The following is a 27,929-nucleotide window of genomic DNA, read 5'->3' as shown; positions in this document are numbered from 1 at the left end:
CAGCGAGGGCTCTGTGGTTGGCGGAGTGAGGGAGTGGCTGGAAAGGAAGGAAGGCTGGTGGGGAGGGGTTGTAAAGAAGGAGGAGGACGATGAGGAGGGGTGGGAGCAGAGCATACCAGCGTGCGGCAGCAGTGACTAGGGAATCGTGTTTCTCAGAGTGGAGAGAGGGGAGGGAAGAGGAGGTCGAGCCAGATTTCCCTGCGGATACTCCCAGTGTTTTGCAGTCCTGAGCTCAGCTAACAATCCCTGGACTCTCCTTGAGTCTGGATCTCAGCATAACAGGCCAGTGTGGCACATACACCTCCCTGAACCGTCTCTCGGGCCGGCCATCCAGGGTCCTTCCCCTCAGTATCTGAGGCCCTCCCTGGGAGAGTTGTCTCCTGAAGAGTACCCACCTCTAACATCCCTGGTGGGATCTGTTCTTTTGGTGAGTATAACTCATTTTTCCTATCAAGGAAAAATGCTAATTGTAGTTTGTCTGCGTCTTTCTTTGGCTGCAGACTTTGCTGAAGTGATGCTTTTATGTCTCATATTACTGCCTCTGGTTCTAATTTACTGAGCACACACCTCCCTCATTGAGTTATATATGGATTTAATTGGCTGGGTAGTGCCTGTTCACTTGTTTGTGAAATTCTTTGGATAATTGTGTGCAGAAACAACAGCAGTCATAGGTATAAATGTCAGGACACAAATGGCACTGTGCAGGGGGGATGGAACGTTCCTATTGTGGATAAATTGTGGGGGATTTAAAGTAAACAAGAAGTGCACAAGAAGAAAGTATGAAGCTGTTGGTTTTTGTAACTGAGTTCTTTATTCCCTATTTCCATCCTGTCATACATCCTCATTAGTCATGTCTTTCTGTGTTTGTGTGTCTGTGTGTGTGGTCAGCGATTTCTCTGAAGAAGTGGCCTTGTGTGACTCATCTGGCCTAAGCAGAGCGCCTATCCAAAACAGTTAAGCACGGCCCCCAAAATAAAACAACGTAATGTGACCTAATTGCAGCTTCAAAGTCTGGATGTGAAGCACGAAGGAGGGCGTGTTAAACTTTCAACAGCACAAAGTGAAAAACTTGGATGGAAAATAAAAAAGTCTTTGACGTGGCTCTGTGGTGAAAAGCACAAAATAAAAAAGAGCACATGAGTTGATGGAGCAAGTAGCTGTGGAAAATAAACCCGGCTTTCATGGTCAGTCTGTTTTTTCAGTAGGGGTGTGATATTAAATTGTGAAGCGACTGTGAATGCATTCCTTGTATCTCTGCAGTCATACTGTGGTGAGAACTTTAATTTTCTCATTGACTTGCTGGTGGGGGCACAGGGGCACAGGAGGGCTGTGAAAGACATTGAACTCCAGATTCAATCTTGTTGTTTCAGGAGACAATGGAAGGAAAGGATAGCTGTCGGACAGGAATACAGATACAGAGACTTTAGAAAACCTTCCATTTCAGGAAGCGTTTGATCCACATTTATCAGCGAACAGCAGAGATAGCAGGAGTTTATCTGTTTTCACTGATACAAAGAAAGTCTTCAGTGTATTTGTCTTTTGTTTGGGTGTCCTTGTTTTTAACGAGGCACATTATGATGATGTTAAAGATAAAACCGGTTGTACAGATTACAAAACACTCGGACATACTTGTGATTTTGGGCTATAGAAAAAGACAACATGTTTCATAAAGGCTTATTGAGGCTGCACTGGGATAATAATAATAATAATAAAAAGTCAGGGCATCACCAAAGATACTACAATTCATCCTGAGGCAACCGTGAACATCTGCATCAAATTTCATGCTAATCCATCCAGCAGCAGAAATATTTGAGTCTGGACCAAAGTTGATGCCAGTATGGCTACAAACACGATGTGATTGCATTACAGCCACATGTAGATAAATCAAAAAAAAAATTTAAAAAAAATCAATCATTATGTCGACTCTTGATTTCTATCTGATTGGGCCGAGGCGAGCACAGGCTGCTAAGAGTGTAAGATTTTTCTTAGTCAGCACACAGACTGCAGGAGCCGGCATGCACAAGCCGTTCAGTCTGCTGGCAGATAATGAATGAGTAAAGATGCTGACTCGTCCTGAAAATACATTAGTGGAGTGCCTAAAGTCCACCACATCATGGCAGATTGTGTCAGTATCCTCTTTTTCTCAACCTCAACGATCTTTCAAAGGACACGGGTGTTTTGTTTGCCTCAGGTTCGTGTCACAGAAGTCGGCTTCGGCAGACCTGGAGCTGGTAGGATTCGGTATGCTGCTCAGTGCTCAGGGATGCTTCAGCAGAGCAGGGACTTGCCAACACAGGGGTCTGAGCCCAGATTTTACAGTTAAAAATAACAGTGAGGACCAGCCCACTGACCAACTGATTTCAACTTGCAACTCCTAAACTGAAACAGCACTGAACCTGCGTCATGTCCAACGAGAGAAAACACATGTTTGAATCAGGGTGTTGCTGAAACCTTCTGGGGACGATTGAAGATTAATATTATGCTGTAATTATTTGTATTAATGTGTCAGTTGAATGCACGTAGAGCTTTTACGAAATGTGTTTTGTTTGGAAACAGGGAGAAGCACCTTGGAACAATTCACTGACATCTGCTTCTTTTTAGCAGCACATTCCCATTGGCATGATTCAAGAGTAGCGATGGATCCTGAAGGGATACGTGAGTAAATGTTATTTGCTCAGACCGAAGATGATTTTGGAATTTGTCTGAAGGTTTATGATCAAATACAGTGAATCAGTAATAGGAGAATCAGTGGATAACGTGATCGTGACCTTTGACCTTTTACACGACTGCGCAGGTATCCAAGATGATCCCCATGTCAAGGTGATGATGGCAGGGTCGACTCTGAGAAAAGTGAAGTCCCGTTCATGGAAGAAGCAGCGGCATTTCCGGCTCCTGGAGGACGGCCTGACGATCTGGTACAAGTCCAGATGGGCCGGGAGAGGCCACTCCACTTGTGAGTCCTGTTTGCAAGCATGATTGTACAGACATAAATGTTGTTTTAATCATATGATATCCCCAGTCAATCTCTGATAAACAGCCCAAACTATGCTATATACTGGGTTTACTTTCCATGAAAGTTTGGGGTTAATTCACGTCAAAAATGTTAATTTTTGAACACAAAAGTGTAACCTCAGTCTAATATTCAACATAATCATTTAATCAGTGGGGCTGAGTACTCTTTAAAGGAATAGTTCAACATTTTGGGAAATACGCTCGCAGAGAGTTAGATATGAAAAGGTTAGCTGTTCCACACTGTTTGCAGTCATTATGCTAAGCTAAGCTTAATGGTTTCAGGTTCTAGCTTCATTATTCACCATACAGCTGTGAGTATGTGGTATATTTGGGCATATGCAACTTGCCAAGTTCACTCACTCCATATCAGTTGGTTGTACGTGACGTGATTAATTGTAAAATTATTTATTTAGGAGTTTGCACCACAAACGTACAAAATCAAGCAAAAAAGTTCATCATTTCTATCTTTTGTCTGTGGTCATGTAGAGAAATTTTGTGTTAAAATCCTTCCAAAGGATGTTAATTGTTTTAGTTCATGACGTGCTCACCAGGTATTTTGTTTGTACTTGTGTGAGTGACTGTTAAAAAGTCGGCAGGCTGCCTAACAAAGTGCTAAAAACAGCCATGACTTCAGCTAATCAAGGCTACGCCTCCCACTCAGACTGCACACAGAAGCATTCAAGAGTCTTTATTGTCATTGAACATGTCAATGAAATTTTCATTGCAACCCCCATGTTAGGAACAGATAGTAAGAAAGATAAGAAGACTAGCAAGAATAAAATTAAGATAACTACAATAAAATAAAATAGACCAACATGCAATAAAAATATTCGTAAAGCAATTTAAAATATAACAGAATGAAAATATACTAAGGCAATAAAATATACTAAACACTAAACAATAAAATATGGAAGTGAAATGTGCCAACAGAATAAAATATACAAGCAGAATAATATAGTGTCATCCTCGCATCCTCGCGTCATCACAGTGTCATCCTCCAAACACTGAACTATTATTCTAACCATACACTGATCATGTCTCAGTCTCGATTACCGAGGTGGAGGCCGTGCGGGAGGGCCACCAGTCGGAGGTCCTGCTGAGCATCGCTGAGGAGTTCCCCGCAGACCTCTGCTTCACCTTGGTGTTTCAGGGCCGCCAGGGCAACCTGGACCTCGTGGCAGATTCGCCAGAGGAGGCCCAGGCCTGGATCCAGGGAGTGCGCAAGCTGATTCACAAGACTCAAACGATGGACGAGAAGGAGAGGCTGGACCAGTATCCTTTTGCAGTAGTAGGTCACAGTGTCAGGGATTTGATCAAAGAGCTCATCCCCTGTAATCTCTCAACAGGGCTCCAAGTGGTGTCGCTAGAAGAAACGATTGTGAAAAAGTGTGGGGTAATTGATTGAAAATCTTTGTTAGACATGACATCTGTGACCCTGGAAGGGCAGTCGACAAGCGTAATCAGGCATGGAACAGTACGGTGAGGAAAAAAACAAACAGACAACAACAAAACAACTTAATTCAGTTAAACTATTGAAGCTCTGCCGATGAGATTATTTGAGCTGTGCTCTTTATCTGATTGTGACAACAAGTTCCTCATGAGAAAATGAAGCTCTTTAGAGGTGAACAGTTCTGAGCTGGTGTTTCCCTCAGCATCTTCTCAGGTGGGTCTGGGACTGGTTTCAGAAAGCTGACAAAAACAAAGACGGGAAGATGAATTTCAAAGAGGTACGGAAACTGCTGAAGATGATGAACGTAGACATGAACGAGGAACATGCTCTGCACCTCTTCACGGTGAGTGGATGCTGTTGTCTCGAGGGGGGTGGAGAAAAATAGGTCATTCGGCTGAAACATTTGTTTTTTAGGAGTGTGAACCATGCAGCAAAACACGTGAGATGACATATTTCATTCAAACAGTCCAACAAATACAGAAATAAAACTTTTCCTTTGTTTCCACAGATGGCTGACAAGTCAGAGAGCGGCGCGTTGGAAATCGAGCAGTTCGTCCACTTCTATAAGATGCTGACTCAGAGGGACGAGGTGTGGAAGGTGTTCCAGGACAACTCCGCAGATGGAGAGAGGCTAATGTTGGAGGAGCTCGAGAACTTCCTGAGGACTGAGCAGCAGGAGGGGGAGCAGAGTACCCAGCATGCCCTGCAGCTGATTGACAGCTATGAACCGTCTGAATCAGGTACAGATGGCTGTGAATGCATCTTCATGTATTACCTCAGCCACACAGGCTGGACCTGAAGAGGAATCGCCCAATTAGACAACTGCTCTAAAACATGATTGACATAATAATAAGAAGTGCATAAGCTGTTCGAATATTAAATATTTATTGTGGATAAATATATAATATTCTCTCGGTATTTGAGAGAGTGGTAGCACTTTATTTTATGACCTTTTATGATTTACACCTTCCTCATAGATGAATATGTGTGCATCATACAGCTACTGCAGATCAAAAAGGTTCTTAGTAGCATTATCTGTGGGTAGGTAGCTGGACCTTATGTATCTGAGATGCTTAATGTGATGTGTGTATGAGAAGCTTTGAAGGTTCGTGATTTACATTATTGTGCAAGATGTGTTTGGCTTTTGAAGGGTTACTATCGATTAACCAACCCTGTCTTCAGGATTCAATGTCCACCTTCAACATGGCACTACTGAAGCATGTTACCCCACAGCCCAATCCCAGCCCGGTCTTTTTAATGTCTGAAATAGTATAAATGTTCACTTTCAGTTTGATTGAGCAGAGCACTGGATTCTAGGCTGGGTGGCAAATTAAAATGTCCCATGAGATATTAGTGTGTAATGAAAGTGAAAAAAAACCTTAATAATGATTAATGAGATGAAGGCTGCAGGCTGAAATCGGCACCTCGTCTAGTCTCAAAATACTTTTAGACAAACAACAAACGAGTCTGCAGCCACACAGGCATCTCCGAGGCTGCACTCAGACACAGCAATCATTTGAGCTAAATGCTAATGTCAGCATGCTAACATGCTCGCAGTGATAATGCTAAGTCATGGTTTAGCTTGTTAGCATGTTTACCATTACAAATAAGCACTAACCAACCGACCAATCAACCAAATGAAGGACTATCATGTCCACGGCTACGATGGCTTTAAAACTAGCAATAATCATCACACATGATTTAAGTGGATGCCTTCCTTTCCAGTCCACTCATAATAATTAAACTCCAGCCAGCCAGCAAAGACTTGTACCATGTGACCTGTTCTGCCTCTTGATCTGTGAATACTGAAGTGAATATCCTTTTTCTTAGAGTCATGGTAGATTTCTGGAAATTCATTGCATGAGTGACTACCAAAATGTTTATAGTCAATTAAACCTGGACTGTGCATTTGTGCCAACACTGTCTGTATCATGCCTCCTGTGCAGCCAAGAAGCAAAGAGCCATGTCGTTTGACGGCTTCCAGATGTACCTCTGCTCACAGGAGGGCTCCATATTTAAACCTGAGCATCGGGTGCTTTACCAGGACATGAGCCAGCCGCTGAGCCACTACTTCATCTCCTCCTCACACAACACCTACCTGCTGGAGGACCAGCTCCGAGGACAGAGCAGCCTGGAGGCGTACATCCAGTGAGGGCTGCTGCTCACCACATGCAACACAGTCCATTCTTAGTACTTATTTTTAAGTCAAGGTTAGACAGTGATGATAAGACACAGAGTTTTCAATACTTCATAAAAGTTTGTTCTCTTTTAGACAGGCAAAAACAAAGATATTAGTGTATTCATAGACTGAAATGTGATATACCCTTTTAACTGAAACAAAACAGTAGTGATTACTTGCATTTGTTTGTGTGTGTGTGTGTGTGTGTGTGTGTGTGTGTGTGTGTAGGGCCCTGAAGAGGGGCTGCCGTTGCGTTGAGGTGGACTGCTGGGACGGCAGTGACGGGGAACCCGTTGTGTATCATGGCCACACTTTGACTTCCAAGATTCTTTTCAGAGACGTCATTTCGACAGTGAAAGAATACGCCTTCAAGGTGAGCAGCATGATTTGCCTACGAAGGGTTTGTTCACTCAAACAGACTCTTTCCCCTTGAGGTATCCAGCCATGCAGCCCGGCCAAGTTCAAAATCAAATTTTTCTGCAGAAACAAATACTGCACATTTCTTGAAGTTGGTATGAAAACCATTGACAGCGTGTTCTGTGAAATAACGGGGGCACCTTAACTTAAAAAAAGATGTTGCTTGATGCTACATTTTTCATTGCTGTTAGCACCACTAATGAAATTCCGTTCACAGCGACACAGACACATCTTAGAACTATTTTTTTTTTATATATAATTTAAAACAAAAACCATCTGCATCTGCACTGAAAAGGATGGAGCAGTTGGTAACCTTCCCTGCCCCTGCAAGCAGACGTAGGTCTGCTGACTGACCTACATGGAAAACAACCAGGAACTTCTCATGTGTCTCAGCGTCTCTATTTTATCCCACTCAAACTTTCCTACTCAGATATAGTGTAGAAACTGTTTTGGAGGATTCCGGAAAATATTGCTTAATGGAAACTCGGTACAACACTGTTTTTCAGCTTTAGAAGCTTGTTCATTTCAACAGTATTGTGTCTTCTCTTTCCTGTTTGATAGGTATCGGACTTCCCGGTCATCCTGTCCCTTGAGAATCACTGCGGTGTGGAGCAGCAGACAGTCATGGCCCGTCACCTTACTCAAATCTTGGGCGGCGCATTACTGACCACCCTGCTGGATGGTCCAATCCCTGAACTGCTTCCTTCTCCACAGGTTAGAATCTCTTTGTTGCTTTTATTGTCAAATGTGCGCTTCATAGGAAGAGGCACCCTGGGGTTCATTTTTAGCCATCATGCTAGTGGCTCTATGGCAGTGTGGCTCCATCCACCAATGCTTTGGTCAGGACAACTGAAATATCTCAGCAACTATTGGATAGTTTAAAATAAAATATTATAGACATTCATCTTCCCCAGAGGATGAATCCTACTTACTTTGGTGAACCACAACCATTTATTGTCAACACAAGGTTCACATTCATGGTTTTGAGTATATCAAAATGTTTGTGGCACTTGTGGATGGATTGCTATGCTCTTTGGTACAGACATGCATGGTCCCGAGTGAATGGCATGGAGTGAAAATGAATGATCTCCTGATTTCATATAGCCTCATCATTAGGTCATAATCTCGATTTGTCGAACACTTTAGTTTACAACCCATTCCAAAAGAGTTGGGACGCTGTGTAAACGTGACTAACAGAATGCAACCGTCTGTAAACAAGCTTTACCGCAGTGTTCCATCCTTTATACAAGCTGTGTTCACAAAGTGGTCAACCTCGCTCCATCCTTGCTTGTGAACGACTGAGCCTTTACATTCACCTGTGGAATGTTCCACACAGGTGTTTTTGGAGTGCTCCACAACTTTCCTGCCCCAACTTGTTTGAAATGTGTTGATGGCATCAAATTAAAAATAAAAAAATATTTACAAAAATTAGTGAAGCTGTTGGGGTAAATAAACCAAGTACTGTATACGCCAAACAGGATTTCAAAAACATTTATTTTTTTTTTATATTTGTATGTGTTACAACTTTTTTGGAATCAGTGTTACACTATTAAATGCATATTTTTTTCATTTTATCAGCTTGCTATTCTCATCAGTGCCAGCTGAACTTTGTTTTGTGCTAATGGCAAATGTTAGCATGCTACTATACTAAGCTAAGATGGTAATAACTGCTGAACATAAGCACATTGTCATTGTGAGCATGTTAGCATACTGAAGCTAGCATTAGCTTAAAGCACATGGTTATATAGTCATATGGCCATCAAACCTGCACTTAATGATTGCAGAAATGAAGCTTCAGTAAACATTATGCTTTTTGTGATTAAGTTCCAGGAATTAAATATTTTCAGACATTACTCTGTGTAATCAGGGGAAAGTTAGGTATCATTAACAATTCAGAGGTATTTTAAAGATTAATGGTTTTTGTGTTCCTTGTCATCCGTTTTCCACTGATCTGAAAAGCAACAGTACGACTTCTAAACTCTTTTCCATTAGAGCACTTAGGACAATCAATGATAACTTCAAGTAATGGCACATAAATGCTGTGAGGTATTCCACTGAGGCTTTTGCCAATTAAATAGTGGTACTTTGCTGCATTTAGTTAGAAGACAGCAAAGTGCAGGATGATGGACCACCTTCGTGGGTAGTTTGGCTACTGAGGACAACAAGCACTCAGGAACTGTGACATCTGAGAGTCTCATGTTGGTCTAACCTGCAATCCCATACTCATGCAGCAGATTCAGAGGCATGGATGGATTTCTTTATTTGACTAAATTAAATACAACTCAAATGTACTCATTTGTGCTTTCAGATTAACAGAAAAATACAACAGAAGAAGTGGAGGAGATTACATACATCACATATAGGCAAACTGCTCTCACCAGTGTGTGTCTGTGCTGGTGCTCATGACAGGAGCTGAAGGGGAAGATTTTGCTGAAAGCCAAGAAGATTGGTGGCCTAGAAGGCTGTCTGGACGAAACCCTGACAGATGAAGTTAGTGACGAGGAAGAGGTGGCTAATGGTGATGCTGAGGGTGCGGAAGACCCACCGGCTGAGTGTTTGAACCACAATGCAAAGGTAGATGAACTTCATACTTTATGATTTTGTCGACTTTTTTAATCCAAGAGAAACTTTACTGCTGCTTCTTCATAGTGGGAGTGAAGAAAGACAGAAGACAGGGATGTTGAAAGTGATAGTCAATCAAGACAGGTTGATAGTGAAGAGAGACAGGAAACTGGGCTGGGACATAAGAGACAGTCAGGCGAGACTGGAAAGAGAGAAGGAAGATAGTAACAAGAAACAGGAAACAGGCATATTTAAAGATGAAAGACGGTGAAGTGAGAGAGAAAACAACATCAAGCAAGCATCTCCTTAGCTGTGGCAAAACCAGACCTCTGTGAACAAAACTATTTCAAGATATCTAGCTCGGCATTTCCTATTAAACGATGAAATTAACCAAGAACATGGTTTCAAAGCAGTGCTTAAGTGGTGAGCTGCCCAGTGCAGCTGCAGTAGTTCCCTGCTGGGAAGTTAACTGAGAGCGTTAATAATTCAGTCAGAGTTAATGAAGCAGAGAAAGGGAATTCTGATCATCTTACCCAGATTTCTTAGCTGCTTTGAAGCATTGATTGAGTCATATTATACTCTGAAGTAAGTAAAAAATTAAGTAAGTAAAAATTATAGGCCAGTAATTAAATTACAATTACCAAATAATTTGTCCACCGCTACCATAAGATTACAAACAATTGGTGTAAAAAAAGTTGAAAAATATTCTGTAAAAATGCCTGAATAAAGTAATAATTACTCAGTGATTTGTCCTAAATTATTATGATTTAGAAAAGTTATTAAAAGTTATTTCTTTGTAACCTGTTCCACCAACAAAGCATCAGTTCTTTTAGAAAGCATGCAGCTGATATCTTGTTTCAGTCCTCTGATGCTCACATTTCCAGGTCAATCATTACTTGATTATGTGGCTATTAAGCACTAAATATCATTTCTATTTTCTTTCATAAGAATATTGAGTGAGCATCATGACTTGGCTTCTTCTAGTCCAGTTATTAGCTGTTTTGTATCAATTTCGTAGAAATTATGATGTAGTTGTTAATTCATTTACGTATATTTCAGAACAATTTCCGACTTTTAGCTAATTGGTTACAATTTTGTTCAGTTGTGGACAAATTATCATGTTATTATTTTCTCATCTCTAACATATTTCACACTAATTAGTTGCAATTTGATGTGAATGGTAAACAAATTTCCAGGTAATTATTACTCAATTACCGACAGTGTTAGCTGCACTATTCATGCTTGATGTTCTTAATGTTTGAATGTGATGGGAACAGGATTTGTCCGTTGAGTGATTTTGCGTTTTATCTTTATGCAGAAGTCCAAGTCCAAGCTGTCCAGGGAGCTGTCAGACTTGGTGGTTTACTGCAAGAGTGTGCACTTCCATGGCTTTGAGCATGCTCGTTTACACGGCAAATGCTATGAGATGTCCTCATTTTCTGAATCCAAGGCTAAGAGGCTCACTAAGGAAGCAGGTACCATGAATACGAGGCGTACTTTGGAAAAGAGTAGAGAGATATGAAATGGATTAAGTGGACGTCACATTTCTAAAATAATATGCCTGTTTTATGACTATATTATGTTATGCATGCATCAAAATAGTGTATCTTTTTATACTATATTATTATAACCACATCTGTACTGTAAATAGAGACATGGGCAGATATATCTGTGTTTATACTATAGAAATACATGCTTTCATCCCTTCAGGGACGGATTTTGTGCACTACAACACCAGGCAGCTGAGCAGGATCTACCCCAGTGGCCTCAGGACAGATTCCTCCAACTATAACCCTCGAGAAATGTGGAATGTGGGCTGCCAGATAGGTGAGGGGAGGGTCGCCTTGTGCTGGATAAAGCAAACTTTTCCATCCATAGCCACTCCAACACTTCAGCTTGATTTGTGTTTGACTTGAATGGGGCTGAAAATATTTGGATGCATGTAGTGTTTCAGCCGCCTGTGTTTAAGCACTTTCAGGATCAGAGGATCACGAGGATGATGACATGCAACAAAGGCCCCTACCTAAACTGAACTAGCAACATTGCAGTGCAGTATATGGTATCATCTTATATAACAAGAACTATGTGAGAGCAGAACAGTGATGCATATAAACATGCTGTCTCTTTCGTGACAGGATATTGAGTAGTAATTCTCTCTGTGCATGCCCTCAGTACCACCCCACCTCCTCCTGCAGGGATGTTAGAGATCAGAGTCAGATGCAGATCGTCGCCCTGCAGCTGAAGGGGTTTGACAGGACAGATGCTTCCTGTCACGCCGGCTCAAACTGACGCCATCTGTTCTGGATGAAAGACTTATGCTGGACATCTCACATGAACTTTGATACCAAGATAGATGACTCTGAGTCTGGGAAGTCATGCGATGCAGCCAGCCACAGGAAAAAAAATCACACTTAATTGCATTATTTCCTTTCTTCCTCTTTCCTAAAGTGGCTTTGAACTTCCAGACAGCTGGTCTGGAAATGGATCTGAACGACGGGCTGTTCAGGCAGAACGGCTGCTGTGGTTACGTCCTCAAGCCTGACTTCTTGAGAGATGCCAACACTCAGTTCAGCCCAGAGAAACCAGAGGGGCGACAAGACTACAAACCACTCCGCTTATCCATACAGGTTTCAAACTCCATGAAAGTCTAGTTGGTTTATCACTGCAATGCGTAGCTACTATTGTCGGTGTGTGTAAGTGTGTAAACTGACAATAAGAGATAATTGTAATGTCTTCCTGTGTGCAAGTACACTAAAGTGGTTTCTCTATCTAATAGGCAAATGTGTTTGTGTGTTTCCCAGGTGATCAGTGGGCAACAGCTACCAAAGGTGAATCAGAAAGAGGGCTCTATTGTAGACCCCTTGGTCAGAGTGGAGATCTATGGAACGCCACAGGACCAGACCAAGGAGGAGACCAGTCACATTAACAACAATGGTGAGCATGTGTTTTTTTTTCTACAGAAAATAATGCATGCATTCCTCTACATGCATGGCTTTGATGATATAGTTGTCAAGATGTTAAAAAAAAAAATCAGTCCAAGTGTGAAAATAATGGCATAAATAGAAAAAGAAGTTAACAAAAAGTGACATTGCCGTTGGTCAGACTCATTCCTCTACTGCCCTCCACCTGCAGGTTTTAACCCAGTGTGGAATGAAACTTTAAATTTCGTCATCCACACCCCTGAGCTGGCCCTCGTTCGCTTTGTGGTGGAGGACTACGATAAGGCGTCCAGGAACGACTTCATTGGACAGTTCACGCTTCCCTTTACGTGCATCCAAGCAGGTGAGCAAAGAGTGAAGTGGGAGGAAGCATAGCGCTGAAACCACCGGGGTTACAGCTCCCTGCAGTATGTATTACAGGCTTATGTTGATGAGATCCTGCTCCATCAAACACCAGATGCAGGAGAACTTGGATCCACTCAACACATTTGGTTCGAGAGCTTTTTCTAATCCAGATTCCTCTCAACATCTTTCCTTTTCCAGGATACCGTCACATACATCTACTCTCGAAAGACGGAACAGCCATCCCTCCATCCTCGCTCTTTGTCAACATCAGCATCTCAGAGCTCACATGAAGAAGTCAAAGCCAAAGATATGAAACCAGAGGTGGTCACGCCCTGTGTTTTCATTTGCCTGATGAAGGATGAGAACAGCATGCACCGATGCTTTTAGCTCATTCTGAGCATTAGGGTGCCTGCAGGGTTCTGGAAAATGCATCATATTGAACATTCCCCACTTATAGCAGTAATAGCAGTCAGCTGGTAAAATCAGAAATCAGACTCGGTCCATTGACTTTCAGCGTTATTCACTCAAACAAGGATGTTGTGTCACTGCCAATCATTTTTGGCAGTGACAGAATAGGGTTTGATGCATCTCCTTCACCAGATTCACCAAGAATTAGACCAGTAGTCAGAAACAGGGACCGTCCATGTCCAAGTTTAAAGGAACATGTCTGCCTGTGTTTATTTATGTTCTCAGTCAACTGTGGGCAATTCTTAATTCGACTTTTTCTGGAACTATTGCCTGCAAGCTTTTTATTGGTCATTGTCTATGAATGGAGGAACACGAAGGACTGCTGCATGCCTTAATACAGCTGTTTGCCTTTAAATGTGCTAAGCTGTGTATCTGGATGTACCCAGGAAATAAGTAGAATTGTATGGTAACAGTTTTAAAACATTATAAAACAGGACAAAATGCCTCATACCAGTATCATAAAACTACAATGTAGTACTCATACCTTTACATCATGCTGTTCTACAATTAAGTGCTTGTTTGAGTTATATCTATTTACAACTGTACAAAATGGTGATGTTGTGCATAATGTAAATGTGTGTATGTACATACACTACAGGCCTGGAAATATATGCAGTACATTTTCTGAATGGTTCAGCATCATGGAGTAAAATTCAAACAGTTTGGACTCACTCATTGTTCAAGTTCATTTATTTACTGGATATACTACAGCTCTTTATCACAAGCAAATATCCAAGGATTTACAATGAAGCACTCAGTACACACATTCTTTTTAATCCACATTCTCTCACTTTTAACTATGTGTCTGATTGGCCTTTTACAGCACAATAAAATCAAGTGGTCGAACACAACTAAGATTCCAAAAGAGTTCCAAAACATGAATAAAAACAATGCAGTCATTTGCAAACTGTATTTACCAACCAGTTTTCTGAAGTGTTCCTGAGTCCATGTATTAATCTCCTTTATCCAATCATGTGCTCACAAAGTGATGAACCTCGCTCCATCCTCACTGTGAACCACTGAGCCTTTCCAGGATGCTCCTTTCATACCATCATGATAATATCACCTTCCCTGTGTTTACCTGTGGAATGTTCCAAACAGGTGTTTTTGGAGCGTTCCACATCTTTCCCAGTCTGTTGTTGCTCCTGTCCCAACTTGTTTAAAACGTGTTGCTGCATCAAATTCAGAATAAGCAGATATTTACAAAAATCAATGAAGTTGATGATCAAACATTAAATATATTGAATTGCTCCTGTTTTCAGTTCAGTTTATGTCAAAAAGAATCAGCAAATGATCACACTCTGTTTTATTTGTTTTACACATTTTCAGAATCTGGGTTGAATACATATTAACAGACATGTTAACTTCCTTTAGGCAATGATTGTCACCTACAATCTGAATCGACCACTGCATCTTTTGTGCCCTCTCTTCAGTGTTTTGTCTCGCTGTCTTCCTCTCCTTGAATCACCTCTTCAGCTACTTCCTCGTCGTCCATCCCTTCCTCCTCCACTTCTGCCGCTCTCTCATCCAGTGTCCCCTGCAAGGCCTCCTTCAGGGTCAGGCTAACTGCCTCCGAGTGCCTCGCCACCCCCTGCTCCACTGACATCTCTGGATGGTGCCTCTGCAAATGCTTGACCACCTGGAACTTCTGTTTGGCTCTGTAGGAGCAGTGGCGACAGCAGAAAGGCTGCTGCTTGGTGTGCGAAAGGTAGTGATGCCTGAGACCTGCCGGCCACCGGAAGGCCTTGTGACACAAGCCGCACGTATATGGCCGATCGTCACTGTGTTGATGCTGGTGGGTCTTCAGTATGAAACTAGTCTTGAAGGCTTTGCCGCATTTCTCGCAGACATAAGGACGCACGTCACAGTGCTGCGTGTCCCGATGGGCACGGAGAGCATCCGCCCTGTTAGTACGGTAGTCACACTCATCACAGGCATATGGCTTGTCTCCTGCAGAGGACAAATACATGATTTATTTTCTCAGCACTATAAAAATCACAACACTTGTAAGCTACACTTACAAAAACAAACACATTGTGTATTACTAAAGCCTAATCTTATAAAGTACCAAAGTGTAACCATGCATGGCTGATACCTGTGTGCTTGGTCATGTGGTACTTCAGCTGAGTCGCCCACTTGCATTTGTAGCCACACTGTGGACAAAGGTACTTCTTCTCTTCTTGGTGAACCCTCATGTGAAGCTTACAATTTGTATTTAAAACGCAGGCAAAAGACAGAATATTTAGAAACAGTTAAATTATACATATATATTTCTATTGTGTACATTATGGTAAGAAGAAGTCTGTAACTCTAAATGTGACATTGTTGGTTCTTGCTCATGAAACAGTTATTTAGCTTCATGTTACTCTTCACTTTCCTACTGATGTGACAAGCACTTGTAATGAGGATGAAATACTGAACTAAGGCAAGACTGTGAATACTGGCAAGTAAGTGAACAAGTATATTTCCCAAAATGCTGAACTATTACTTCTTAAAAATCTGACAATTTTTACTTAGACATACAAATTAATAAACATTTTTGATAAGTATCCCTTGGTCATGAGGTCACCACATGAGCTACTCAGATCATATCATACACTAGATTACACGCTAATTAAAACATTATTACTAATACTGTATTTTATTTCTGCCAATAGATCTCCCCAAATCCTACACACTGGACCTTTAACAAACTTTTCTAATCTTACAAAAAGTAAATTCAACCTATTAACTTTTGGCTTACCTTCAACCTAGACGGATCAGTACAGGTGTAACTGCACTGCTCACAGCTGTAAGGCTTCTCCCCCGTGTGGATGCGAATGTGCCACGTGATCTTCTGCTTGTTCCGGGTTGAATACTCACAGTCCGTGCATTTGTACAGCCGCTTGCCTCCGTGTGAACGGAGGTGCTGCTCCAACACCAGCTGATGCCGACAGGCAAACTGACAGGTGCTGCACCTGAGAGGCTTGTCCTCTGGAGATCCCTCCTCGTGTTCATTCAGAAGGTGTTGAGCTAATAGCTGCCTTGTTTTGGTCGCAAAGGGGCACAGCTGACACTGATGCGCCAGGTGGATTCTCTGATGAATCGCAAGGCTTTCCTTTGTCTTGAAAGACTCCTGGCAGGTGGTGCACTTTACCTGAGGGTGCTTGCTCTCTTGGTGGTTCTTCAGTGTGACCTCGCTGCTACATGTGTAGTCACACTGCTTACATGAGAAACCCACCTGGAGCTTGTGCACACGTTTACAGTGGTTTCTTAGTGCAACTTCTGAACTAAAGTGAGCATCACAATGAGTGCAAGCATGGTGTAACTCCCCCGTGTGGCATCTGAGATTGTGGCGTCTTATATCGTCTAGCGTGTAGCCACTGAAGTCACAGACTGAGCAGAACTGTGTAGGTTGTTTGTCGTGGATGCGAACCTTGTGCTGACGCAATTTGGTCAGTGCCCCAAAGGTCTTTTCGCACATGTCGCAGCTGTGACGACCAATTCCTGTGTGAAGAGACTCGTGCGCTTCCAAGCGATAGCGCCTCGTCGTGCTAAAAGGACAATACTGACAATGGTGAGGTCGTGTACCTTTGTGCTTGAGCGCAACATGTTTGGCCATGCATCGTTCTTGTTTACAGGTGAAAGTACAGTGCTGGCAACGCAAACCTTTTGATTTAGCAACACCAAGCTTTTTTTTGTTATGGACATACAGGATGTGACGGGTCAAAGACATTTTAGATGTAGCTACGAATGGACACATGGTGCATTTGACTTCATGTGGCTTCAAGCAGCCTCTCTTTTCATGACGGTCCAATGCCCTTTTCTGACTGCACTGAAATGCACAGCTTGGACAAGAGAAGGTCTGATGTTTGTCAGAAACTTTCTTCTTTCCTTTTTCTTTTCCATTGTCCTCTTCCACCAAGTCCTCTTGTGCTTTGACTGACTCGTCACCACACTCATCATCCCCTTCTGAAATGATCTGATTCTCTCTTTTCCTGCAGGTTGAGAGATGCCGTTCAACTGATGCAAGCTTGACTGATGAAAAACTGCACAGCTTGCATTTGAATTTCCCATCTTCTTTTGTGTAAAGGGACTCCAGTGGAACATTTCTTTGTTTAGTATTGGAAAATAATCGTTTTTTACCTAGTTTAACTTTTAAAAGCTTTTTTGTCTGAATTTTGTTCATCTGGTTTTCTGATTGGCTGGATGTAAAAGCACAAAGGGCAAGGTCTTTACAGTTTGTTGAATGTGAAGCATATACTTCTGCTTCTTGCTGTTGAAATTCCTGATCATTCGTATCTGTGCAAATCCTATTTTGTGAAGACTGAAGGTTGGTTTGATCTGAATTTGTTTCCTCATCATGTTGTCTGGATCCTTCTTGACCTACAGTAGAACTGTCCTCTGTGATCAAACATGTATTTGAAATGCCTACAAATATCCTCTTTTGTCGTGGAAGTGCTGGGCACTTCTTTGTGAGGTGGCTATCGAGGCCTCGCTTCTGTTTGAACTGTGCACCACAGGCCTGGCACTTGTGTCCCTTTATCCTACCATGGCACAAAGCCTGGCAGTGGTACTTCAAAGCAGTCTCCTTACTGGTTACGTAAGAGCATTTGTCACAGCGATAAAGGTCTTCAGTTGGCACCACAAGCATCTGCACCCGTCCTTCTAAAACCATGGCTTCTGCTTGGTCCTTGTCGTGCTTCTTCATAGCTTTCAGACGGAGCTCAGATTCTAATGGCTGATTTTGCTCAGATGGAAAAGTGGGATTGATTTTTTCACCATCATTTTCCCTCTCAGATATTTGAGTCTGACACTCTGCAGGCTCAACTGGTTGACTTGTATTAGTCAGAGGCTCGTAGCTGTCATCTAAGTCACTCTGTTCACAGTCTTCATCAGCCACAGCTACGTTGTCTTCCTCTGATGAGAAGTCTAGCTTCTCTTGAGATATGTCAGACCCATTTAAGTTTAAATTAGGTGAGCTTGGAGTTTGATTTGCACAATTTTGTTCCTGATACTCAGTAGTGGATAGTGTTGTTAAAACAAGAGTACAGTACTCCTCAGGACTGTTCCCAGAGGGAGGACTATCCTGAGTACCTTCATTAACAATCTCTTGAGAAACAACATCAAAAACATCCACAGAATCAACAGTTTGTGAACCAGCGACAGCTTCTTTGCTCGCAGTGTGATCTGCTGGGCCAGGAAAACCAGACTGTTCTCTTTGAGCTGGTGCAGGTCCTTCAGAAGTGGACTGTTCAAACTGCTCATGAGCTGCTGAGGGCTTATTGTAAAAGTCCTGCAAGAACTCATTTGAGTTCCTCTCCTTCTCCTTCGCAGCATAGTTCTCCAGCCATGCTTTGTCCCCTGGTACGTAACCATGAGCTTTCCTCTTGTGCAGGAAGAGGCTGATGCTGCTGAAGGAGGAATAGGAGCAGAGTGCACAGCGAAACTCTTTCAGCTTCGTATGTTTGCAGTTCTCGTGGTTTTTAAGGGCTTGTCTGTAGCAGGTAGTATATGTGCAGTATTTGCACTTATAGACAGACGGTTGTTTGTCCTCCCCAGAATGTTTGGCCAACATGTGATTGCGAAGCTCATATTTGCGCTTGCAGGCATAAGCACAGATCTCACACATGAGCGATTTGGCCTGATGTCGTAATTTGTGGCTATTTAGCTGGTCCATGCGGTGACAGCGGTAGGTGCACTGATCACACTGATACCTAGGAGACGAGACAGGAAGTTTAGTGACAACAACAACAGTATATAGAATACTGCACCCACTTCCCTGTGTCATATACAGAGCAAAGAGATAACTGGTGCACATTCCTAGAAACCTAGATGTAAAGAGTAGATGAGCGGTACCCAGGTTGGGTGCACCCTGAAGTTCCTATGGGAGGGCCGAGGGTGCAGCGTTAATTATGTTCCAACACATAAAAAAAAATGAGGTGACAACTGCATTAATTTCACTATATTATGTTTTCAAACTTATGAAAGTAGAAGAAAAAAAGCAAAAAACATCCAAATCACTTAACTTAAAACCTTGTTATATAAGCAAGCTGACAGCTAATATTGATGACCTGATGGATCCACTTTTGAACAAAATGAAAGGAAAACATTAAACCAATCTGCATGCTTAATTTTAGTTTCAATCTCAAAATAAAATATAGTCTAATAAAGCCTTAAATGTTGACTTCTTTTATTCTCAGTAATCATCAATAGGTCTTTATTATTTAACTTAATTCTTACGTTATTTTTGCCCGTTCATTTAACTCTAGGCACAGATATTCATGGTGTCATTTTTAGCTGAAATGTTTGCACATGCATGTTGTGCTGGTGTGTATGAAAGAGTGCCGTGAAGAGAGAAAAGTGACTCTGAAAGTGTGCCATAGTTAAAACATGTTTGAAAAACCACCGAAGTAGACCACACTTAACGTTCCAAAGAGTCACAAGATGTGCAGGCTTGTCAACCCGTGCATGACTTCACAGTTTAAAGAAAGTATGTTTGAAGCATCACAGAGAGAACCGTAGAAACAGGGCAGTCAAAGAGATGTCACTCCCTTATAGTTTGTTCACTGCATGCTGCTAATAATATCATCATCAACATCAGCAAACACATCATAACTTTTTGATAACTCTGTTTACCCAGCAGTGCTGTAACAATACCAAGACAAAAACATAACCAATGGTTGTATGAGAAACTACTGAAGTATCTACCTGAGGTCTCCAGCATGTTTCCTCATGTGGACATTAAGATAATGTTTCCATTTAGTCACGTATCCACATTCGGCGCACATAAAGTTCTTGTCGTCTGAGTGAGTGAGCATATGTTTAGAGAGGTAGGACTCATCTCGGCACCTGAAGTCACACAGGCTACACTTGTGGGGCTTCTCACCTATTACAGAAAAAAGACCAAATCAGGAGATATTGTGGCAAAAGTAGGAGCTCGTATAGGAACTATATGAACAACAAATCTAAAAACTGATGATCAGAGAAGAGAACATTCCAACATTGAACATCTTTTTCCTCCTCACCACTGTGCATCAGCATGTGTCGCTTCAAGCCACGCTTATGCGAGGTCACGTAGCTGCACTGAGAGCAGCGATGGATCTTCTCGTTGGCGTGCAAATGTCCAATGTGCTGCTCAAACTCCACAGGGTTAAATGTGACGAAGGAGCAAAAGTCGCAGCAAAGCTCATCAGTTCCTGGGTGACCATGCCGCTGGTGCTGGAGGAAGACGGTCTTATTGGAGCAGGAGAAATCACACTGTGAGCAGTGGTAGGCGAGGTGGGTCCGATAATGAGCCTCCATGTCCGCCTCGCTTTGAAAGATGGCGCCACAGGCGTGATGACGACACTCTAAGGCCTTGACCCCATGCACCTCGGCAGTGTGTCTAAGAAGTTCTTTGCGCAAAGAACTCTGGAAAGAACAACCTTCTAGAAAGCAGGCCAGTGGCTTACTGTCTGACAGGATGTTGTGCGTCTTCATGTGAGCCTTAAGCGACCTGCTCTGGCGAAAGCTTTGACCACAGGTGGGGCAAGGATAGCTGTGACTATTTACGTCGTCTTTTGCCTCTTCGGCATGCACGCTGACGAGGTGGCGGCGGATTGCGTTCCGCTCCACGGCAGTGTACTCACACAAGTGGCAACGGTGAACCTTTTCACCGGCCTCGCGCAGTCTGTGTATGCGTAGCTTGCTCTTGCTGGTGAAGTAACGCTTGCAGGTGGGACACTGGAGACTGGGGTCAGGAAAATGTAAATGGAGGTGCTCCTGCAGGTGGGAGCGCATTTTGAAGCAGCGCCGACATTTGGGGCAGGTGTGGGTGCGATAGATGTGCTCTGATCCCTCTGCAAGGTACTCTAATGGACAAGAACATATGAAATTAACTGAGGTTAGCAGTAGCAAAGCTTGTGATAACAGTAAGCATGTTTTACACTGACACATCATAAATATTTAAAAGGAAGAAAACATTTTGTCTTTGTTTTGCTGTTTTCTCCTCTGGTCTTTCTTGGTACTATACGATTAATAATAGCTGAATTCCATTTAGCTGCTTCAGTTTCAGGGTCCTGGTATTGTGCATGCTGGCTCTTCCTACTGCGAAAAGTCAAAACGCCAGCTGTGAAAAAGGCCTATTACACTGCCATCTGTAACCATCACCACTACTTTCTTGCTGTAAGACACACTCTTTACACACTGTTGCAGCTACAAGTGCAATAACAGTATTAAGTTGCTAACACTGCCACCTGCCAAGACAAAACACTTGACCCACAACCCAGTTTAATTCCCTGTCTCATTACTTAGTGAATATTTTTGTCTCGATACATTTAGCGATGTTTATGTTGGTGTACAGAGGATCTTCTATTTGATTTTTTTCACACAACATTAGTATATAGGTAGATCTGTATCATTTTTAAAAGTTTTGTTTATTCAGGGAAGTTCCACATTGCTTAACAGACCCACAGTGTCATCTGCTGGTCAATGAGCTGCAGGTGCAAAGGGCAATGGTGGGGGCAAGTACTGCTTCGTCACTTTCCCCACCCAGTTTTATCCCGCCATTCTGGGGGATTTAAGGCCACCACTGCCCTGCCCTACAATAATGTATACATTATTCTTGTTCTTTTTCGCCACAAGTATGTGGACATTTTCTTGCTTAGCCACACCCTTTCCTATAAGGTCCATTAAATCAAGCATACAGCCATGAAATTTCCACTGGCAATAATTCATAGTAGAATGGGTCACAACTCATCAAGTGTATTCCTGTTATTCCTGCAATTTTAAGAACACTGCCACTGGACTCTGGAACAGTGTAAACATGCAATGTGGAGTGATCAACCGTATTTTACTAACCGGTACTCTGATGGACAAATTTGGGTTGGCACATGCCAGGAGAATGCTGTCTACCTGAATTCAATGAGCCACAAGGTCAGTGGAGGAGGAACACTGGTGTTTGGCTGTTTTTTTATGGTTTAGTCTAAGTCTCTCAGTTCCAATCAAAGGAAATATTAACCTGACAGCATACAATGACAGTTTAGAAAACTGTCATTAGGTTCCTCTCATGCATGCACTGCCATGTATACTTACCAATTTGATGTGTCTACCAAGCAGACTGGTGTACATACCTTTGGAGGGCAGTGGTGCTGCGGCCATTGCTGAAGGTTTGTCCACTGCCTTTCTCACTATATTAATATTGTTCCTTTGCCTCTCAGGTTGTTCCTCATTCCTGTCTTCCGATAATAATGATGCATAACTTTGATTGGATGTTTCTTCTTTTTGGCCTGCCGGACACCTGAGGCTGCTGGCTTCCATTAGTGCATACAGCTGTGGCTGCAGTCTCATTCCCTATGAACAGATATGTCACAATTTTAATGTAAAATCGTGCTGATTTCTTATAATTCTTCTCCTTTCTCAAACAGTATCAGAGCCTGCAGGATTGTGAGCGGGCAACATTGTTTAGTATTAGATAGTCATCCAGCAGTCAAAAGAATGAAGGCACACTTGCACAGGCTCAGAGAAAGCTGGCCCCCAACAGACAGTTTAATGTAGGGCAAAATATACTACTACATTGCAGTTGTCTTCAGTGTAAAGTTAGGAATGACTAATAAATATGATTAATAAAATGAAAACACAACAGTCCTGCGAGAGTTGTAAATGCATTGAAGGCATATAAAAATGACTTACGATACTATTCATATATACACATACCTGGTTGTGGCTAAAAACCCTTCACTGCGCCACTTTAGAGCACAAACAGAATTTCAACCTACTGCCTGTGTTTCCAAGGTCCATTGTATCTGGAAAACAGAAAACCAACAGTTACTAGTTTAACAGTATCCAGCTCGTAGAATCTATCTTTACTGCTTTACTGCTACATCGAGGGCTGTCTTAATTCACAAAAAGTGATAGTAGCCGAGATGTTACTTACTTTTTATGATAATATAAACTGTTATCAATACGCTAGCATCGCTGTTCACGCTAGCTGAGCTAACGTTAGCTTCTGATGGTTTTGGTCGCAAACTGTTCCAGTCTTCGTTCCTGCTCGCAATTCATGTCGCTGTTGCGGTCCGTATAGTCTGCAGTAAAATGTTCAAACCGTATTATCCACTAAAATATCTATCTTAGCCCGTATGTAGGGTTGCTTGGAAAATTATGTTACGATAACACAAAAAGGGAAGAGGAACGAAAGTTCGGGGTAGGCGAATAGTCGGAATGATATTTGACAAACACAGGAAGTGTAGTAGAGGTCGCTGCCACTACTGCATTACATTCAAACATTGTACACATGAGGATTTTAGATGGCTCAACAGCGCGTATTTGCTTAAAGAAAAAACAGTTTGGAGTTATTCACACTGGACATGACGATAGTCTCCAAAATAGAGGTATGAAGTGAAGACGACGAAGGCAAGTCAGTAGATATTAGCTAATTTTGTAGATGACTGCATCGTTAGAAAGTAGCACCAACTGTTTGAAAATAGCAAGATTCCCGGCTTGGCAGCAGGTTTTCGTACTGACGGATATCGTACGTCTTCAACCACTGTGGACTGCCACACAAATTAAATGAGTGTACACTTTGTGTGTCGTTATTTTCTCCTAAAAAGTGTTAGAACAACTATATAGCCTCGTTCCATTGGGGGTGTGCAGATATTAGCAACATGCCCCTGTCAGACTTTCTGGACGGCCTGAAGGACAACCCATACTTTGGAGCCGGGTTTGGACTAGTTGGGGTCGGGACAGCGTTGGCAGTGGCCAGGAAAGGTGCCCAGGTGGGAATGGTCTTCTTCCGCAGGCACTATATGATCACTCTGGAGGTCCCCAGCAGGGATAAGAGCTACCACTGGCTGCTGAGCTGGATCACCAAGCACGCCAGGCACACCCAGCACCTGAGCGTGGAGACTTCCTACCTGGCACATGAGAGTGGACGGGTTCACACACAGTTTGACTTCCACCCAAGTCCTGGGAACCACATCATCTGGTCAGAAGAGTCCTCTACATATCATTCTTTAAGTTCAGCATGCTACCAAATACGCTTCACAAACTGACGACCCCTTTTTAACGCTGTACATCAGGCTCAAGAAGTTTGGCATAAAAACAGATACTGTTCTCTCTGTGACCAGGACAACCTCTGACACTGTCCTCCATTGTGGTCTGCAGGTATGGGAGGAAGTGGATCAGGGTGGAGAGGACCAGAGAGAAGCAGATGGTGGATCTGCACACTGGAACCCCGTGGGAGTCTGTAACCTTCACTGCTTTAGGCAGAGACAGACAAATTTTCTTTAATATCTTACAAGAAGGTAAAGGTTTACACAGATGTAGACTAGACACCTGACATGCACAAATCTCACAGAGGCTTGCTGAATGAGAGCTGTAGTACACTAGATTTTTTTATTTCTATTTTCCATTTAGATGTCACTTAGTTAAGTTGTCAATGATGTCTTGCAGCAAGAGAACTGGCCCTGAAGCAGGAGGAGGGACGTACAGTGATGTACACAGCCATGGGTGCTGAGTGGAGGCCCTTTGGGTTTCCACGGCGACGCAGACCCCTCAGCTCCGTTGTCCTGGATGTAGGCGTGGGTGAAAAGATTGTAGATGACGTGAAGGAGTTCATTGGAAACCCCAAGTGGTACACAGACAGAGGTAGGATATCCTGGTGTTAGCCAAGGACTCAAAGTTGCCCTTCCAGTGTTCATGGAAGTCTTTTTTTAGTGTTTCATTCTAATTACCTGGTTATATAATTTATGTTTTCATATCTTGACAGTTGCTGTTGTGAGGTTGTTTTTTTTTTTTTTTTTGTCTTTGCAGGCATCCCCTACAGAAGAGGATACCTACTGTATGGACCTCCAGGGTGTGGAAAAAGCAGCTTCATGTGAGTGTGCTTTGGAATTCAGAGCCTTCCTGTTTGGAATCTGTGTGAAAGACAGACTGTATGTCATGTACTTGTACATGCATGTCATGCAGTTTCATCTATATCTTCGTGGCTCCTTATATTTCAGCACGGCACTGGCAGGCGAGCTGGGCTATAGCATCTGTCTGATGAGTCTGAGTGACCGATCCCTTTCAGATGACCGTCTGAACCACCTCCTGAGTGTGGCACCGCAGCAAAGCATCATACTGTTGGAGGATGTAGATGCAGCTTTTGTCAGCCGAGAACTGCTTCCTACAGAGAGTAAGTAGCAGGGAAGAACTGGTGGTTTAGGATTTTGTATTTTTATTTACGCATCCCCCTATATTTTTAGGTTTATAAGAGGCAGAATTGACTACTGAGACAACTTGAAGCTGTGGTTGTTCAGTCGGACTGTCTATGTGTTTCATTCTGTTTTGAGGTCGACTTTCTAATCCTTTTTATCTTTGCCTCACAGACCCTCTGGCCTACCAGGGAATGGGAAGACTGACTTTCAGTGGCCTGCTTAATTCTCTTGATGGAGTGGCTTCATCTGAGGCCAGAATAGTTTTTATGACCACCAACTTCATTGACAGGTACTGTTGGAAAAGAATTTGTCAACACAGTTTTTGTGGCACAAGCAAAAAAAGGAAAACATCTTCAACTGAAATAAACATTGAGAACATACATCTGATCAAACAGCAGAGAAAATCACTTCTGGTTTCGTAAATGCAAGTATACCACGAGTCTTAGTGTCTGTCCAGACATGCAAAAGGCCCCTAAACAACATCATAGAAGTTCAGCAGATTCGTAGACTCTTATGTGGTTTATGAGCCCTTTGCAAAGCTGCTCTGAGGTCAGTTCTACCAAATGTGTACTCCTTTGTATTTAATTAATTTAATTTAATTATATTAAAAAACTGACACCAAATTTAAAAACTACTCCAAGCTGAAAATAAGGTCAAATATAGTAAAAAATAAACATAATAAATGTCTCTTCACAGACAGATGAATTGTCAATGTGTTTGTGAGAGAGACAGAGAGAGGGGCTGAGTGAAGCAGTGATTTTACCCATTAAAAATAATAAATCAAACTGTTGGGATCTCTCAAGACTCTGGTTTACCATCATACTGCCCAAGCCCAGTGCTCCTGTTTATAAAAGAGCAAAACTATATCAAAACAAGGAGCCAAGATTGACTTTTTGTGGTTCTTTGCATCAAACTGTACAGTCACACATCATTTATTGCCTAGATTACGCTGTCACCTGGTGGAGATCTCAGTACACTACAAAGTACTCAAACTGACCTATAAGACTGCGATACCAGCTGCAATAACAAACCAAAAAAATGATTGGTGTCGGTCGATATGGCTCATATACAATCAGCAGTTGGTATCAGTGGCACAAAACCTTGATCAGAGCACCTGCACTCATTAGCTGTTTCCTCCCAGCACCAAACAACAGACAGACTGTGTCAGCAACAACACAAATGTTTTGTTTTCAGCGTGTTATGCTGCCCCTTGTGGCCACAAGTGAAGTAATGCAGGTTTAAAATATCAAACTAAAGTTTAAGTAAACTATTATTAAGACTAAACTCGCCCAGTTATAATAAAACATTTTCAAAATGCTTGTAATCTCTGCACACAGGTTAGACGCGGCACTGATCCGACCCGGCCGTGTTGATCTCAAGCACTACATTGGTCACTGCACTCACTGGCAGCTCTCACAGATGTTCCGCCGGTTCTACCCAGACGAGCCTGCCTCTGAAGGAGAGCGGTTTGCAGAGCGCGCTTTGGCCGCCCACTCTGAGATCAGCGCTGCTCAGGTGCAAGGACACTTCCTGCTGCACAAAATGGACCCTGCAGGATCTATAGACAATGTTGCCCAAATAAAAGAATGACAGGACTGGACGATGTTTAGAGACTAAATAAAGAGAAACACGAAAACATTAGGAAGTCATTTTTGCATTTCCTGTTGAAGTTATGGTATTGCACTTATGTATCAGTGCCACAGACTGTATATGCAGTATGTGATTGATACCAAATAAATACATTTATGTTCTGTTCATTGCATCATGTAAAAGACATCCTCCCTGCCGTGGACTGTCATGGAGAGTGCTTCTTCAATGGAGCTGCTCAACAGGCACTGTTGAGGGAACTTTATTCATCCTGACAAAATGTTTTGAAAACACAGACCACAAGGCATGTGTTGGTGCAGATCCTTTCTCACGTGGACCCTGCATCCAACAGACCACAGCTGTTTGACTTCGTGCCTGATTTAAAGGCACAGTCGCTGATGCACATGTAAACAAAAGCACCACCCAACACCGGGCAAGGTCCAAACTGATAGGCAGGTCTGAGTAGTAGTAGCAGTAGTAGTTAGCTTTGAAATGATAATATCTGATATGTTGCTCATGTATATATCATTATAGAGCTATTTTTTACATTCTCTAAAACCTCTTCTAATCAGGAATTTTAACATGTTAGTGGTTTCCCTGGATGGCATTCTTTCTTATTTTACTACCAATTCTCTAAATGAAAATACTATAACCATATATTTTAGTGATGTATCATTACTCAGAATTACCAGCAGACTGAAAATGGATTTTCAGCATTATGCACCACAGATGTATGGTTGGAATGGCTCCTGGTCCTGGTTGATCCTCGAGAGTTGTGAACAAAGGGTTAAATAAATTGCGAGACATGGCCCATC

At 42.4% G+C, this 27,929-nt stretch overlaps 3 protein-coding genes across 4 annotated transcripts; 2 read left to right on the top strand and 1 right to left on the bottom strand.

Moving 5' to 3' along the window:
- The first annotated feature begins 173 nt into the window (after positions 1–173).
- Positions 174–14,548, top strand: plcd4b (phospholipase C, delta 4b). 2 transcript variants are annotated; one of them, XM_041950267.1, is made up of 16 exons: positions 174–427; positions 2,605–2,655; positions 2,795–2,953; positions 4,056–4,284; positions 4,676–4,805; positions 4,971–5,202; positions 6,409–6,610; positions 6,870–7,014; positions 7,620–7,772; positions 9,468–9,632; positions 10,939–11,095; positions 11,331–11,447; positions 12,069–12,247; positions 12,422–12,554; positions 12,753–12,902; positions 13,103–14,548. In XM_041950267.1, exons 2-16 carry the CDS (start codon positions 2,637–2,639, stop codon positions 13,192–13,194), a joined length of 2,262 nt encoding a protein of 753 aa, XP_041806201.1. In that variant the 5' UTR covers positions 174–427; positions 2,605–2,636; the 3' UTR covers positions 13,195–14,548. The 2 variants fall into 2 exon arrangements, with proteins under 2 accessions (XP_041806201.1, XP_041806200.1); XM_041950266.1 differs by having other exon boundaries at positions 2,602–2,655.
- A 54-nt stretch (positions 14,549–14,602) lies between these two features.
- On the bottom strand, positions 14,603–23,131 carry znf142 (zinc finger protein 142). The gene is given in 8 exon segments (XM_041951113.1): positions 14,603–15,322; positions 15,468–15,573; positions 16,116–19,068; positions 20,063–20,240; positions 20,380–21,204; positions 22,465–22,607; positions 22,609–22,684; positions 23,110–23,131. Coding segments are annotated over 8 exon segments (4,824 nt in total). The 3' UTR covers positions 14,603–14,801.
- A 456-nt stretch (positions 23,132–23,587) lies between these two features.
- On the top strand, positions 23,588–27,281 carry LOC121616379 (mitochondrial chaperone BCS1). The gene is made up of 7 exons (XM_041951123.1): positions 23,588–24,314; positions 24,494–24,633; positions 24,782–24,976; positions 25,142–25,205; positions 25,333–25,505; positions 25,699–25,816; positions 26,865–27,281. Exons 1-7 carry the CDS (start codon positions 23,995–23,997, stop codon positions 27,115–27,117), a joined length of 1,263 nt encoding a protein of 420 aa, XP_041807057.1. The 5' UTR covers positions 23,588–23,994; the 3' UTR covers positions 27,118–27,281.
- The last annotated feature ends 648 nt before the right edge of the window (positions 27,282–27,929 follow it).

Source organism: Chelmon rostratus, chromosome 13, assembly GCF_017976325.1.
Source record: "Chelmon rostratus isolate fCheRos1 chromosome 13, fCheRos1.pri, whole genome shotgun sequence".
Lineage (NCBI taxonomy): Eukaryota > Metazoa > Chordata > Actinopteri > Chaetodontiformes > Chaetodontidae > Chelmon > Chelmon rostratus.
Note: the sequence above shows the minus strand (reverse complement) of the source record. Positions and strands in the feature narration are given on the sequence as shown.

Coding starts and splice junctions, on each gene's coding strand:
- plcd4b (XM_041950267.1), top strand. Junction 7,773..9,467: donor AACTGCTTCCTTCTCCACAG/GTTAGAATCTCT, acceptor TGCTCATGACAG/GAGCTGAAGGGGAAGATTTT. Junction 12,903..13,102: donor CTTTACGTGCATCCAAGCAG/GTGAGCAAAGAG, acceptor TTCCTTTTCCAG/GATACCGTCACATACATCTA.
- LOC121616379 (XM_041951123.1), top strand. CDS start 23,995: ATGCCCCTGTCAGACTTTCTGGACGGCCTGAAGGACAACCCATACTTT. Junction 24,315..24,493: donor CCTGGGAACCACATCATCTG/GTCAGAAGAGTC, acceptor TGTGGTCTGCAG/GTATGGGAGGAAGTGGATCA. Junction 24,634..24,781: donor CTTTAATATCTTACAAGAAG/GTAAAGGTTTAC, acceptor GATGTCTTGCAG/CAAGAGAACTGGCCCTGAAG.